Source organism: Mauremys mutica, chromosome 9, assembly GCF_020497125.1.
Source record: "Mauremys mutica isolate MM-2020 ecotype Southern chromosome 9, ASM2049712v1, whole genome shotgun sequence".
NCBI lineage: Eukaryota > Metazoa > Chordata > Testudines > Geoemydidae > Mauremys > Mauremys mutica.
In genome coordinates, this window is record NC_059080.1 from 75,472,101 (window position 1) to 75,485,268 (window position 13,168).

The window sequence follows — 13,168 nt, forward strand, 5'->3', positions numbered from 1 at the left end:
TCCCAAACTTCTGCATCCTTTTCATTTCTTTGCCTCTTTATTTCTATAAGACCTACAAAAGGAAGGCTTTCATGTGGATGCCCTGCTTTTGATTAACATATATTCCATCCATAAAACAAAACAGGGGGGAGCTAAAAATTCACACTTGAGATGAGGTCAGCGTTTCCACATTATTGAAAATCCATCATTTCCCTTTGTGCTTAGCTCTTATTCCTGTCAACTCATGGCAGCAACAGAAGAAAATGAAGTAAGTGACAAGCCTATGCTACAATAGCTTGTGGCATGATGGCTTTAATGAGGGCTACACATGTTTTTTGTTTTTGTTACAAAAGTCAATTGATATACTGAGTGTTATCCAGTACTTGGTCCACAAGTAGTGCTGGAGGGTCACAGTGGCCACCACACCAGTGAAGTGGATTAAACGTACTCAGGCTTGGCAATTTGTAATTACTTTTTAACAAAAATGACCTCTCTCCCATCACTCCTACCACTGAATCTAGAATTCATGTCTGGTTTAGTAGTGAAGAACTAGGCTTGAACATAAGCAACACCAATCAGATAATCTGCAAATGTCTCATCTACTGCAGTTAATGAGTCCACCTTTATGTCCTTGTACTCCTAGTGTCTTATGCATCCTGCCAGAGGTTAGGCTGCATTTTCTCCATCTTACTTATCTTGCGTCTCAGCTCTGTAGTCTGGTATTAGGAGGGTCAGACAGCTCTCTCAAGGTTTGCTTTATAGTATTACTAGTGAAAATTCAATTCAAATGAGCTAGTTTATTAACAATACATTAAAGCTAACAAAACATATCTAAATTCATTGTTAAGACCAAATATTTGTGCATTTTCAATATTAATACCATTGGAATTTGCCTATTCTTCCAATATTTGGTCAATGCAGAGAAGTGAATGAGTGCTCTGTCTCAACGTTGTAACATTCCTATCAGCCTGAAAGATTTAGTAAGCCTTATGGTTGATTAATAATGTAAGGACTCTAGTAAGGCGAGTCTGAACGAGGTAAATGTGTCTAACTCATTGAAAGAGCTCACGGCTGAAAGCGTAAATGAATGAAAATCTAGAAGTTTAATAATCCAAGTCTTCAAACAAATAAGAATCAAAACAGAGTAAATCAGTGAAGAACAAAATCTAGAATGTAGAAGCAAAAATTATGCAGAATGTTCTCCAAAAATCTCATCCCTTGTCCTGTTTTCAAGTATCTCTTTATAAAGAAAGCTTTATTATACTGACCTATATTAAACTGACCCAGTCCGTTTTCCATGCCATCCTAACAGACCATAGGCAAACACAGAAAAAAGGTGCTTTACAAAGGCAGCTTTCATGCCGTAGAGTCCTGAAGATTTTCTGAATTTTATCCTTTGCCTAAGTGCAGTCTACACCCAGTCAAAACAGCTCACTCAGGCAAAAGGTATTTGCAAAATTGGAATTTATTCATGTCAGGAAACTCAATGTGCTATCTGTAAGCATCTGCTTGAAATGGAGAAAAGTTAAGAATATTAAATATGGGAAACGACAACTCAGAAAAAAACAAACTGGTCTTAAAACCACTCAGACTGACATACAGTACTGGTGGTGAATTCTCTTCACCATAGCATCAGTCAGGATAGTGGGGGAAAGGTTGCTGCTTAGATCACCACAATATCCTGCTTGCCAAAAAAGGATTACTACAACAGGCAGCAAACACACACACTGCTGCTGAAGCTCTTAAAACTTTGCCCACCTTGATAATGATTGAGATGCCAATTAATGACAGACATTATTCAATAGCAACAAGTAGCTAGCGGTGACTACTCACAATATTAAAAAAAAAACTTTTGCCAACATAAATTTGATCATGCTCACCATGATACACAATAGTTCCTTTTAAAATTGTTAAATACACTACATTTTAAAGATAACAGCTTGGGATATATTGCCATCTTCGCTAAGACAAACAATAAAAACTGTTACATTAATTTTAAATTACCTTTTATTTTTCACAAGTTTTTAAACACATTGTGCATTCTGGCACCTTAGGTTCCTTGGTTTAGAGTTTGCTTCAAGTTTCTTTAAGTTACAAACAGTAGATACAGTAGGAATATTTAAAACTGATTCCTTTAAAATAAATGGTAAGTCAAACCTCTTAGGTTTAAAAGAGAGACCACCAATTTCATTTTCCTGATACAAAATTCAAGTAATTTTAAATAACAGAAAATTGTTTATAAAACATCCTGATATTAAAATTTACCAGTGTTCTGAAAATAGGATTTAATTTCCAGTATCAACCTGGTGCAACTATACATTACAAAAATAGCTCATTTTAATTGAAGAACACTTGGTAAAGAGAAGTAACCTTAATGGGACAAGTTCTTCTTTAAAACACATACTTGTAGTTCTTGATAAAAAACACTTTTTTTTTAATCTAACTTATTCGATCTATTCCTCAAACTCTGCAATGCATATTTTCTTTATGAGGATATAGATGTTGATATTTAATATAAACTAAATATTTTAAAAAGTTTTACTGAGGTGTTGCTGAAGTGCACATCAGCACACAAAATATGCTTTTGCTTAAAGCCAAAATTTGTGTGCAATTCTGCTAGGCTATGGGATTCGCTTGATGCTAATTCTATGTGTGGTTCTTCTATTGGTAGTTACAAAATATGCACAACACACAACTTTATCTGCATAATTTTACTGAATAAAAGCCACAAGAAAAGATTTGGAGATAATTTTGTATCTAGGAATTTTTCATAACAGAAAAAAAATGATTCATTTAAAAATGCATTTCTATTTTCCCTCCCCATCCCACCCTTAACGACAGCAGAGTACAACAATAAGAACATTTTTACTTTGTGACTTAAGGCTCAGAGCAGACATTTGGAAGTGTCCAACATTTTTTAAAGTTGTTTTTTCAATCTTTTAGCTCAAAGTAAAGCTGCTGTCTAGAGGAAGTAATTTAACGTTTCTTTTATCACCATCTTCTGGGAGGAAAACTATAAATAAGAGTTTATGTCATAAAGAACCAACCACTGGTTTTGAAGAAGCAGGAAAATAAAGTTAGGGATCGATAAACGATACTGCAATATATCTTGTTCCATTTAAAATGGGAAGTCCTTCGTGTAAATGAGTGAGTCTTCCTGGATGCATGAAGCTCCATCCTTTCCTGGGTGACTCAATGGAACAGTTGTACCTAATAAATTTACATCCACCTCCCTGTTGCAAAAATCAGAAGACAGATGTCTTAGTTTGGGTTATAATTGCATTTACAAACTTTTGTCCAGCAATCAGAATGTTTTAATATTAAAAACTGATACTTAACATCAGAAGAAGTTCTCTATCCATACTAATAAGGCATACTGCTTAAATAATGTTTCCTTTGCAGCAGTTCATGTGGCAACAAACACATGATAGTAGGGATTTCAATCCCTTTTATTTTGGTAAACACTGCAGAGCAGCTCCTTTGAACAGTCTTAGTGGTATATTTGTTTCCAAACAATCAGCTATTCAGTAACATTACTGTAGATGAAAGACTAGTTAATCATCTTTTCTAGGCTTTGATTCAGGACAGCTGCTCTCTTTAGGACAGCACGTTAGCCCAGGATCAAGTGTTTTCCTTTATCGGGGTCTAGAGCCAAAGCATCATTTCCCAAGGCAGCAGTTTTGAAAATCTAAATAATTTAAGTATAGGAATGGAGAATACACTGCATGATGGGCAGTGCATAGGTGGGCAAAACAGAACAAGTTATTCTATTTGTAGATGAACTAATATGATCCAGGGTCAGATTCTACCACCATTAAGTTGATTACCACCATCCTCCATGGGTTGTTCCATTTACATCAATTAATAGGGCAGCAGCAAATGGTTTACCTCAGCGACACATTGCTATGCGTGCTGCATGTCTTTTCCTCTTACACAGGGTCCTAACCATGTCTAATTGGAGCCAAGCATGGAAATGATTTAGATAAATTGAAGAGCAGCAATATTTAGTGAAATGACTATTGCTTACCTGAAAATCTTCTCCTACTTTGTTGAGAGCAATGTTGATGGTAAACGTAGAGGAGTCATGATGAGGTCTGAGGGAACGCTGTCTGTCTGTAGTGTATTTTACGACAAAATTCAGCATGGCATGTCCCTGAAATAAATGTGTAGTAATCCAAAGGATTTCTCATCAGTGTGTGAATTTCAAAATCAAATATGTGCTTATTCACGGGAGCTGAATTTTAAAAACTACTCACTGGCAAATGTTTGTGCTTCAAGTCTGAAACCGTTACAACAATATAGCATTTATCTGACCCATCACAACCGAAGCAACACAGCTCAAGTCTGGAATACTTTCAATCAAAGCACGAAGTAACACATTTTTAACAATATATAATAAATAAAACTGAGAAAAGTGTACCCTACTCTAAAATATTCCATGAGCAAGAAGATTCTGGGATTAATCTAATAAATTATTCCCTGCAAATTAACCACTCAGCTCAACTATTCACCAAGAATAATTTTAAAAGTTTACCTTTGTATAATAGCCAGCAAAGACTTTTAGTGTTACTGGTGCAATGAACTCTCTAATGAAATGCAGCCATTCACCATCCAGCCCGATTTGCTTCATGTGAATATCATCAGTTGGGACATTTTCATAACCTCCAGATATACGACTATCCTAAAAACCAGAAGGGTCTCAAGATGTGGGTTTTTTCAGTACTTACATAATACAGGTTTTAATTTATTTGAAAACTGCAGACATACAGAATTAAAACAACGGCAACAAAAGTTTTTGTTTTTTTTACTAAGTTTTCAGTAGTTGCAGACTATGTCTTCCAGTGCACTTTCTAATGAGGCATTTATTTAAAACATTAAAGTACATGATGGCCTGCTAGAAAACAAGTATCAGTTTTCTTTACAAGAGATGACACTTACACGATGTCTTCCTCCAGACCATTGTCCATAATGTTCCATTTCCTCTACCAGTTCATCGCAGGCAGTCTCCGAAAATATCGGAAACCAATACACATCAGGGCATGGCTATAAAAGAACATAAGAACATAAGAACAGGCATACTGGGTCAGACCAAAGGTCCATCCAGCCCAGTATCCTGTCTGCCAACAGTGGCCAATGCCAGGTGTCCCAGAGGGAGTGAACCTAACAGGTAATGATCAAGTGATCTCTCTCCTGCCATCCAGCTCTACCCTCTGACAAACAGAGGCTAGGGACACCATTCCTTACCCATACTGGCTGATAGCCATTAATGGACTTAACCTCCATGAATTTATCTAGTTCTCTTTTAAACCCTGTTATAGTCCTAGCCTTCACAACCTCCTCAGGCAAGGAGTTCCACAGGTTGACAGTACGCTGTATGAAGAAGAACTTCCTTTTATTTGTTTTAAACCTGCTGCCCATTATTTTCATTTGGTAGCCCCTAGTTCTTATATTATGGGAACAAGTATATAACTTTTCCTTATTCATTTTCTCCACACCACTCATGATTTTATATACCTCTATCATATCCCCCCTTAGTCTCCTCTTTTCCAAGCTGAAAAGTCCTAGCCTCTTTAATCTCTTCTCAGATGGGACCCGTTCCAAACCCCTGATAATTTTAGTTGCCTTTTCTGAACTTTTTCTAATGTCAGTATATCTTTTTTTGAGACGAGGAGACCACATCTGTATTGTAGTATTCAAGATATGGGCGTACCATGGGTTTATATAAGGGCAATAAGATATTCTCTGTCTTATTCTCTATCCCTTTTTTAATGATTCCTAACATCCTGTTTGCTTTTTTGACTGCTGTTGCACACAACGTGGACGTCTTTAGAGAACTATCCACAAGGACTCCAAGATCTCCTTCCTGATTAGTTGTAGCTAAATTAGCCCCCAATCATATTGTATGTATAGTTGGGTTATTTTTTCTAATGTGCATTACTTTACATTTATCCACATTAAATTTCATTTACCATTCTGTTGCCCAATCACTTAGTTTTGTGAGATCTTTTTGAAGTTCTTCATAGTCTGCTTTGGTTCTTAATTATCTTGAGCAGTTTAGCATTGTCTGCAAACTTTGCCACCTCACTGTTTACCCCTTTCTCCAGATCATTTACGAATAAGTTGAATAGGATTGGTCCAAGGACTGACCCTTGGGGAACATCACTAGTTACATCCCTCTCCATTCTGAGAATTTACCATTTATTACTACCCTTTGTTCCCTGTCTTCTAACCAGCTCTCAATCTATGAAAGGATCTTCCCTCTTTTCCCATGACAACTTAATTTACGTAAGAGCCTTTGGTGAGGGACCTTGTCAAAGGCTTTTTTTGAAATCTAAATACACTACGTCCACTGGATCCCCCTTGTCCACATGTTTGTTGACCCCTTCAAAGAACTCTAATAGATTAGTAAGACATGATTTCCCTTTACAGAAACCATGTTGGCTTTTACCCAACAAGTTATGTTCTTCTATGTGTCTGACAATTTTATTTTTTTACTATTGTTTCAATTAATTTGCCCGGTACTGACGTTAGACTTACCGGTCTGTAATTGCTGGGATCACCTCTAGAGCCCTTTTTAAATATTGGCATTACATTAGCTATCTTCCAGTCATTGGGTACAGAAGCTGATTTAAAGGACAGGTTACAAATCATAGTTAATAGTTCCGCAATTTCACATTTTAGTTCTTTCAGAACTCTTGGGTGAATGCCATCTGGTCCTGGTGACATGTTACTGTTAAGTTTATCAATTAATTCCAAAACCTCCTCTTATGACACTTGAATCTGTGACAATTCCTCAGATTTGTCACCTACAAAGGACGGCTTAGGTTTGGGTATCTCCCTAATATCCTCAGCCGTGAAGACTGAAGCAAAGAATTCATTTAGTTTCTCCTCAATGACTTTAAGTGCTCCTTTTGTATCTCGATCGTCCAGGGGCCCACTGGTTGTTTAGCAGGCTTCCTGCTTCTGATGTACTTAAACATTTTGTTATTACCTTTTGAGTGTTTGGCTAGCTCTTCTTCAAACTCCTTTTTGGTATGTCTTATTACATTTTTACACTTAAAAAACCCCCACATCATGGTTTTAGAAGTCATATTTGTTACTGCAGTATTTTTTCCACTGTTTTAGGTGTCACTAGGTACATCAATAAAACAGTGTCACTATTTCCACTCTAAGCCAGAATTCAGATTCTTCATTACTTTAATGTAATTCTTGATCTGTAGCTGCATTTTCACTGAAGGTGGCAAAAACTAACAACTAGCGTAATGCATTGTCTTTTCAGTTCACTGTAAAGGGTTATTTATTGTGTTTAGCTTGTGTTCCTGCCAGAAAAAAAAAAGTGAGTTACAATTACTTTAAGCTTAACTTCATTCATAAAGCATTTTTAGATATACAGGAGGAAAAAAAAACTGATCTATAAGATCTAGGATTCTTGTCATCTAAAACATGCAGATCTTTGAAGAAATTATCTTTGGAAGGCAAAATCTGCATAGAATCGTAGGACTGGAAGGGACCTCAAGGGGTCTTTTAGTCCAGTCTCCTGCACTCAAGGCAGGGCTAAATATTATAGACCATCCCTGACAGGTGTTTGTCGAACCTGCCCTTAAGTACATATTCTCTAATGATGGAGATTCCACAACCTATCTAAGCAATTTATTCCATTGCTTAACTACCCTGTTAGGAAGTTTTTCCTAATGTTCAACTTAAACTGCCTTTGCTGTAATTTAAGCCCATTGCTTCTTGTCCTATCCTCAGAGGTTAAGGAGAACAATTTTTCCCCTCCTCCTTATAACAACCTTTTACATACTTGAAAACTCATGTCCCACTCTCAGTCTTCTTTTCTCCAGACTAAACATATCCAATTTTTTCAATCTTCCCTTATAGGTGATATTTTCTAGACCTTTAATAATTTTTGTTGCACTTCTCTGGACTTTCTCCAGTTTGCTCACATCTTTCCTGAAATGTGGCACCCAGAACTGGACACAATACTCCAGTTCAGACCTAATCAGCACAGCGTAGAGCAGAAAAATTACTTCTTGTGTCTTGCCTACAACACTCCGGATTATACATCCCACAATGTTTGCAAAAAAGCAACAATGTTACACTGTTGACTCATATTTAGCCTGTGATCCACTATAACTCCCTAGATCCTTTTCTGCAGTACTCCTTTCTAGGCAGTCATTTCCTGTTTTATGTGTATGGAATTGATTGTTCCTTCCTAAGTGGAGCTACTTTGCATTTGCCCTTATTGAATTTCATCCTACTTACTTCAGACCATTTCTCCAGTTTGTCCAGATCATTTTGAATTCTAATCCTGTCCTCCAAAGCATTTGCAACCCCCCTCCCCTTCCCACCCCACTGCTTGGTATCATATGAAAACTTTGTAAGTGTACTCTCTATGCCATTATCTAAACCATTGATAAAGATATTGAACTGAACCAGACCCAGAACTGATCCCTGCGGGACCCCACTTGATATGCCTTTCCAGCTTGACTGTGAACCACAGATAACTACTCCCTGAGAACGGTTTTCCAACCAGTTGTGCACCCACCTTATAGCTCCATCTAGGTTTATTTACCTAGTTTATTTAGGAGAAGGTCATGCGAGACAGAATCAAAAGCCTTACTAAAGTTAAAATATACCACATCTACTGCTTCCCTCTATTCAGAAGGCTTGTTACCCTGTCAAAGAAAGCTATTAGGTTAGTTTGACAGGATTTGTTCTTGACAAATCTATCCTGACAGTAATTTACCAGCTTATTATCTTCTGGGTGTATGCAAATTGATCGTTTAATTATTTGTTCCATTATCTTTCCAGGTACTGAAGTTAAGCTGACTGGTCTGTAATTCCCCGGGTTGTCCTTATTTCTCTTTTATAGATTGGCACTATATTTGCTCCTTTTCCAGTCCTCTGGAATCTCTCCCATCTTCCATGACTTTTTGAAGATAACTGCTAATGGCTCAGATATCTTCTCAAGGATATTGAGTATTCTAGGATGTATTTCATCAGGGCCTGGTGACCTGAAGCCATCTAACTTGTCTAAGTAATTTTTAATTTGTTCTTTCCCTATTTCAGCCTCTGATCCCACCTCATTTTCACTGGCATTCACTATGTTAGATGTCGAATCGCTACTAAAACTTTTTGGTGAAAACTGAAACAAAAAAGTAATTTAGGACGTCTGCCATTGCCACATTTTCTGTTATTGTTTTTCCCTCTCATTGAGAAACAGGCCTACCATGTCCTTGGTCTTCCTCTGCTTCTAATGTATTTGTAGAATGCTTTTGGTGACCCTTTAAGTCTCTAGCTAGTTTAATCTCATTTTCTGCCTTGGGCTTTCTAATTTTGTCCCCACATACTTATGTTATTTTTTTATATTCATCCTTTGTAATTTGACCTAGTTTCCACTTTTTTGTAGGATTCTTTTTTTTGAGTTTCAGATCATTGAAGATCTTATGGCTAAGTCAGAGTGGTCTCTTGCCATACTTCCTATCTTTCCTATGCAGTGAGATATTATTAAGGGCACAAGGGCAAACTATCTCTTTGAAAAACTGCCAGATCTCGAACTATTTTTCCCTTTAGATTTGCTTCCTATGGGATCTTACCTACCAATTCCCAGAATTTGCTAAAGCCTGCCTTCTTGAAATCCATTATCTTTATTGTGTTGTCTTACCTCTTACCATTCCTTAAAATCATGAACTATCATTTCATGATCACTTTCATCCAAGATGCCTTCCACTTTCAAATTCTCAACCAGTTCCTCTCTATTTGTCAAAATCAAATCTAGAACACTCTCTGCCCTAGTGGCTTTCTCCACCTTCTAAAATAAAAAAACCAAACTGTCTCCAATACATTCCAAGAACTTGTTGGATAATCTGTGTCCTGCTGTGTTATTTCCCGAGAGACGTTTAGGTAGTTGAAGTCCCCCGCATCACCATTAAGTCCTGTGCTTTGGATGATTTTGTTAGTTGTTTATAAAAAGCCTTATCCACCTCTTCTGCGTGGTTAGGCGGTCTGAAGCAGACCCCTACTATGTGTCAATCAGGGATATTTTAAGGGGGTATCTCATCTGATGTCATCAAGTACCCACCTAACACATGATATCTGCAATGCGCATTGCTTTGGTAGTTCTTATTATCCAGACCAACTAAAGGTTTGTAGGATAGGGAATTTTAGTTACTTTAGTTTGATTTCTCTTAGGTCTTAGCGGTAAAACTTCTCCCTTCCACCACTACCCTTTAGAAGGCTCAGAGCCAGGCAAGCACTAATGTGAATAAGGCATGAGAGGAAGATTATTTTGCCCTGGTCTCTCAGCACAACATTATTGACCTTATGCAGCTACCCACTACATTTATTCTCCTTTTTACAATTTTGTCCATCATACTTTTTTGGGCTGATTACTCAAGACTGGATTCTGCCACTCACACTAAGCACTATGTTGCTCCCGTAGTACTCCAGTTGACTACAGTGGAACTACTACTCACAGAGTAAGGCAATACTCAGCATGTACAAGGACGACCGAATCAGGAGCTGTGGGAAGTTTTATAGACAGGGAAGAGCCTCACAGTGGAGTGCTCTGGCAGAACAGATGCTCTTTTAGGAGACAGGTCTCAAAATGTGTGGATTTTTCTTAGTTCCATCTGCTGGGGTGTTAACCAGTGTCCAGTTTCATTTAGTAGGGACTAGGACAAAGCAATTTATCCGGGATAAATTTTAACCCAAAAGTTAACCCTAAACCCACCAACTCCCAGTCCCATGTTCAATGGTAAAGTCCTGCATGGTATGCTCGCGCTCCTTCCACTTAACATTGTTAGGTAGAGAGCACTAAATCTGACAGACACTCCCCCACCCTGTATCTGGCTCTGCTTCTTCAAATTGCCTTTTAAAATATATATTCCTATTCTACAAAACACAGCAGTTGTCTTCAATTCCCAACTGCTCTCGCTGGTGCTCTCAATGTCAAGCTATTGTCAGCATAGCTTAAAGACAAGGGAGAAAACATGGTGGAAGTTTGCATGCTTGAATTGCCATGTCAATCAACCCCATCTTCTTTAGTTTGTTTTATTTGGACTCCCCAGCTCATCAGCATGGATTTTATGACTGCCTGATAAGATACATTTTAGTTAGGTCTAATCTGAAATCTGCCAACTTGACAGTATGTATTCAAGTTTGGTTTGGCATAAATGTCCATATTCATTTTTCCCCCGCCCCCCTCTCACCTCATAAGCATCCCTAGCTCTCAGGGCCATCCTTACCCATACACAAAGTACACAGCTGCATGCTGCTCCAGCCCCTGCTCTGCCTCTTCCCCATGGCCCCTGCCTCTGCCCCACCCCGCCTCCACTCCACCCCTTTCCCCAAAGTCCCCGCTCCACCTCTTCCCGCCCCTGCTCTGCCCCAGTCATTTGTTTTTGTCTCCCTCATTTTAATAGTATTAATACTAACCTGTTCCACTAGATTTTCAGTGAAGATCTTTGAGTAGTTGGGATTTATATAGGTTTCCTTCCAGTCCTGAAAAGAATGATTTGAACAGTTTAAACAGCTCATTTGTTTCATTTTTTAAAATGTACAACAAAAAATATAGTAGTAAAATGAGTTTTACTACTCTGCAAATTCCTTTGATTTCTTCCATTCAAATAATTAGAAACAATTAAATAGGTTACTCTATCTGTAAATTAACTCTTGATTCTATGATCTCAGGAAACATTTTGGGATTTATGGGCCCATTTTTGACTCAGACATGCATTTCTTTTTCCAGATTATGAGTCATATTTTATATGAAATGCTGACACCGAATTTATTATGTGTGTGTGCGCCTCTTAGTATATTTTAATATTTTCCAATATACATTAACCATAAAAAGTTAGAAATCATTATATGACCATATGGAAAATTATAAAACCTGTTAACAGTTTCATGCATAATGTGATATATACCACAGGATTTTCAAAAATCTGCCAGAGATCATTGTTGTAGTGGGAGGTATTGTAGTTGGCAGTTGAAATAAGTCTCCCAAAGTCATATCTGTTGGTAATGTACATAAAGACACCCTGCATCAAACAAAGAAGAAAAACTATGTTAGCAACACTGAGTAACAGTAAGGATGATATTCGGCTTTTAAAATTTTATATAGCTACGCATCTGTTTTGGGGATATATCCCCAGACACGTAGTTAAAATATGGTATATCTCAGTCACACACACACACACACTTTAACTACCTCTGGGTTTGTTTTTTAAGGAAATCTTTAAAAACTTTCACAGGACTGTTTCTGATCACAGCCTGTATTACAGATTCCTAAACATGTATTTTACTACATTTTAACACATGTAGTAAAATACATGTGTTAAAAATGACACATTTGGTATCACTTGTTTTCTAATCAAATTAAGGCAACAAATGTTTTGTAATGGTGCAAACATTCAGTTGGAAAAGAAAAACAAATTTAATATTTTGTTTTTTTCTTCAGTAAGGCTAGAAAGACCATATATTAAAATGTTCAACCCTCTTGAAATACCTGTTTTCAAACAGAATTCTCTCATACAAATTAAACTGACAACAAAGTCTGGGGCTGGGGATTCTATCTGAAATAAATGAACCATTAGAAAAAAGGTTTAAGTACTGTCAGAACACCAAACATGCAAGTTCTGCACTGCTTCAGAACATTTACTATTAAGTAATCCTTTCGGTGAATTGACCTGAAATAAAAATATATCTGAAAATACAATGCATGTTAGAATTATGATGAGGAATAAGGAATATCTCAGTGAGATAAACACCAGAAATTAAATGTGCTGCTATATTGCTTCATAACTAAAAGCTAGTATATTAACAGGGCTCCCTTGATCAGAATTAGTAGCAGAAAATGTTTTTGTTTAAAAGAAATTGGGTTTTTTTTTAGTTTAACTGTTTTTCAGACCCAATCCCCATTTTACAAAGTTTTCCCCATTTTAGATTTGCATAACACGAACCATTCCCACTTGTTTGCTTGTATCTGGACCTCAGTTTTAGGACTGAAAAAGTGTTAAATTGCCAGCATGGTTAAACGTGCTAAACATGTGCTCAGTTCTTGGCTCTTAACACACTAAATAGCTGCAGAAGGGAAAATAAGGAGGGTCTGGCAAAAGTGGCTAATCAATGCTTATCACAACACTTTCCTACACAATATACCCTGGGCCTGATTCACCACGTTGTT

The 13,168-nt window shown here is 37.2% G+C and overlaps 1 protein-coding gene across 2 annotated transcripts in view; it reads right to left on the bottom strand.

Annotated features, from left to right (window-relative positions):
* Positions 1-1,428: 1,428 nt before the first annotated feature.
* Positions 1,429-13,168, bottom strand: part of PLOD2 (procollagen-lysine,2-oxoglutarate 5-dioxygenase 2) — a 77,491-nt gene continuing 65,751 nt past the window's right edge. For both annotated transcript variants that reach the window (XM_045030962.1, XM_045030961.1), the window contains 6 exons: positions 11,910-12,023; positions 11,419-11,484; positions 4,918-5,022; positions 4,514-4,660; positions 4,007-4,132; positions 1,429-3,212 (listed from right to left, as the gene is read on the bottom strand). In XM_045030962.1, coding sequence (XP_044886897.1) covers positions 3,057-3,212; positions 4,007-4,132; positions 4,514-4,660; positions 4,918-5,022; positions 11,419-11,484; positions 11,910-12,023 — 714 coding nt within the window. In that variant the 3' untranslated portion in view covers positions 1,429-3,056. The remainder of the gene's footprint in view (positions 3,213-4,006; positions 4,133-4,513; positions 4,661-4,917; positions 5,023-11,418; positions 11,485-11,909; positions 12,024-13,168) is intronic.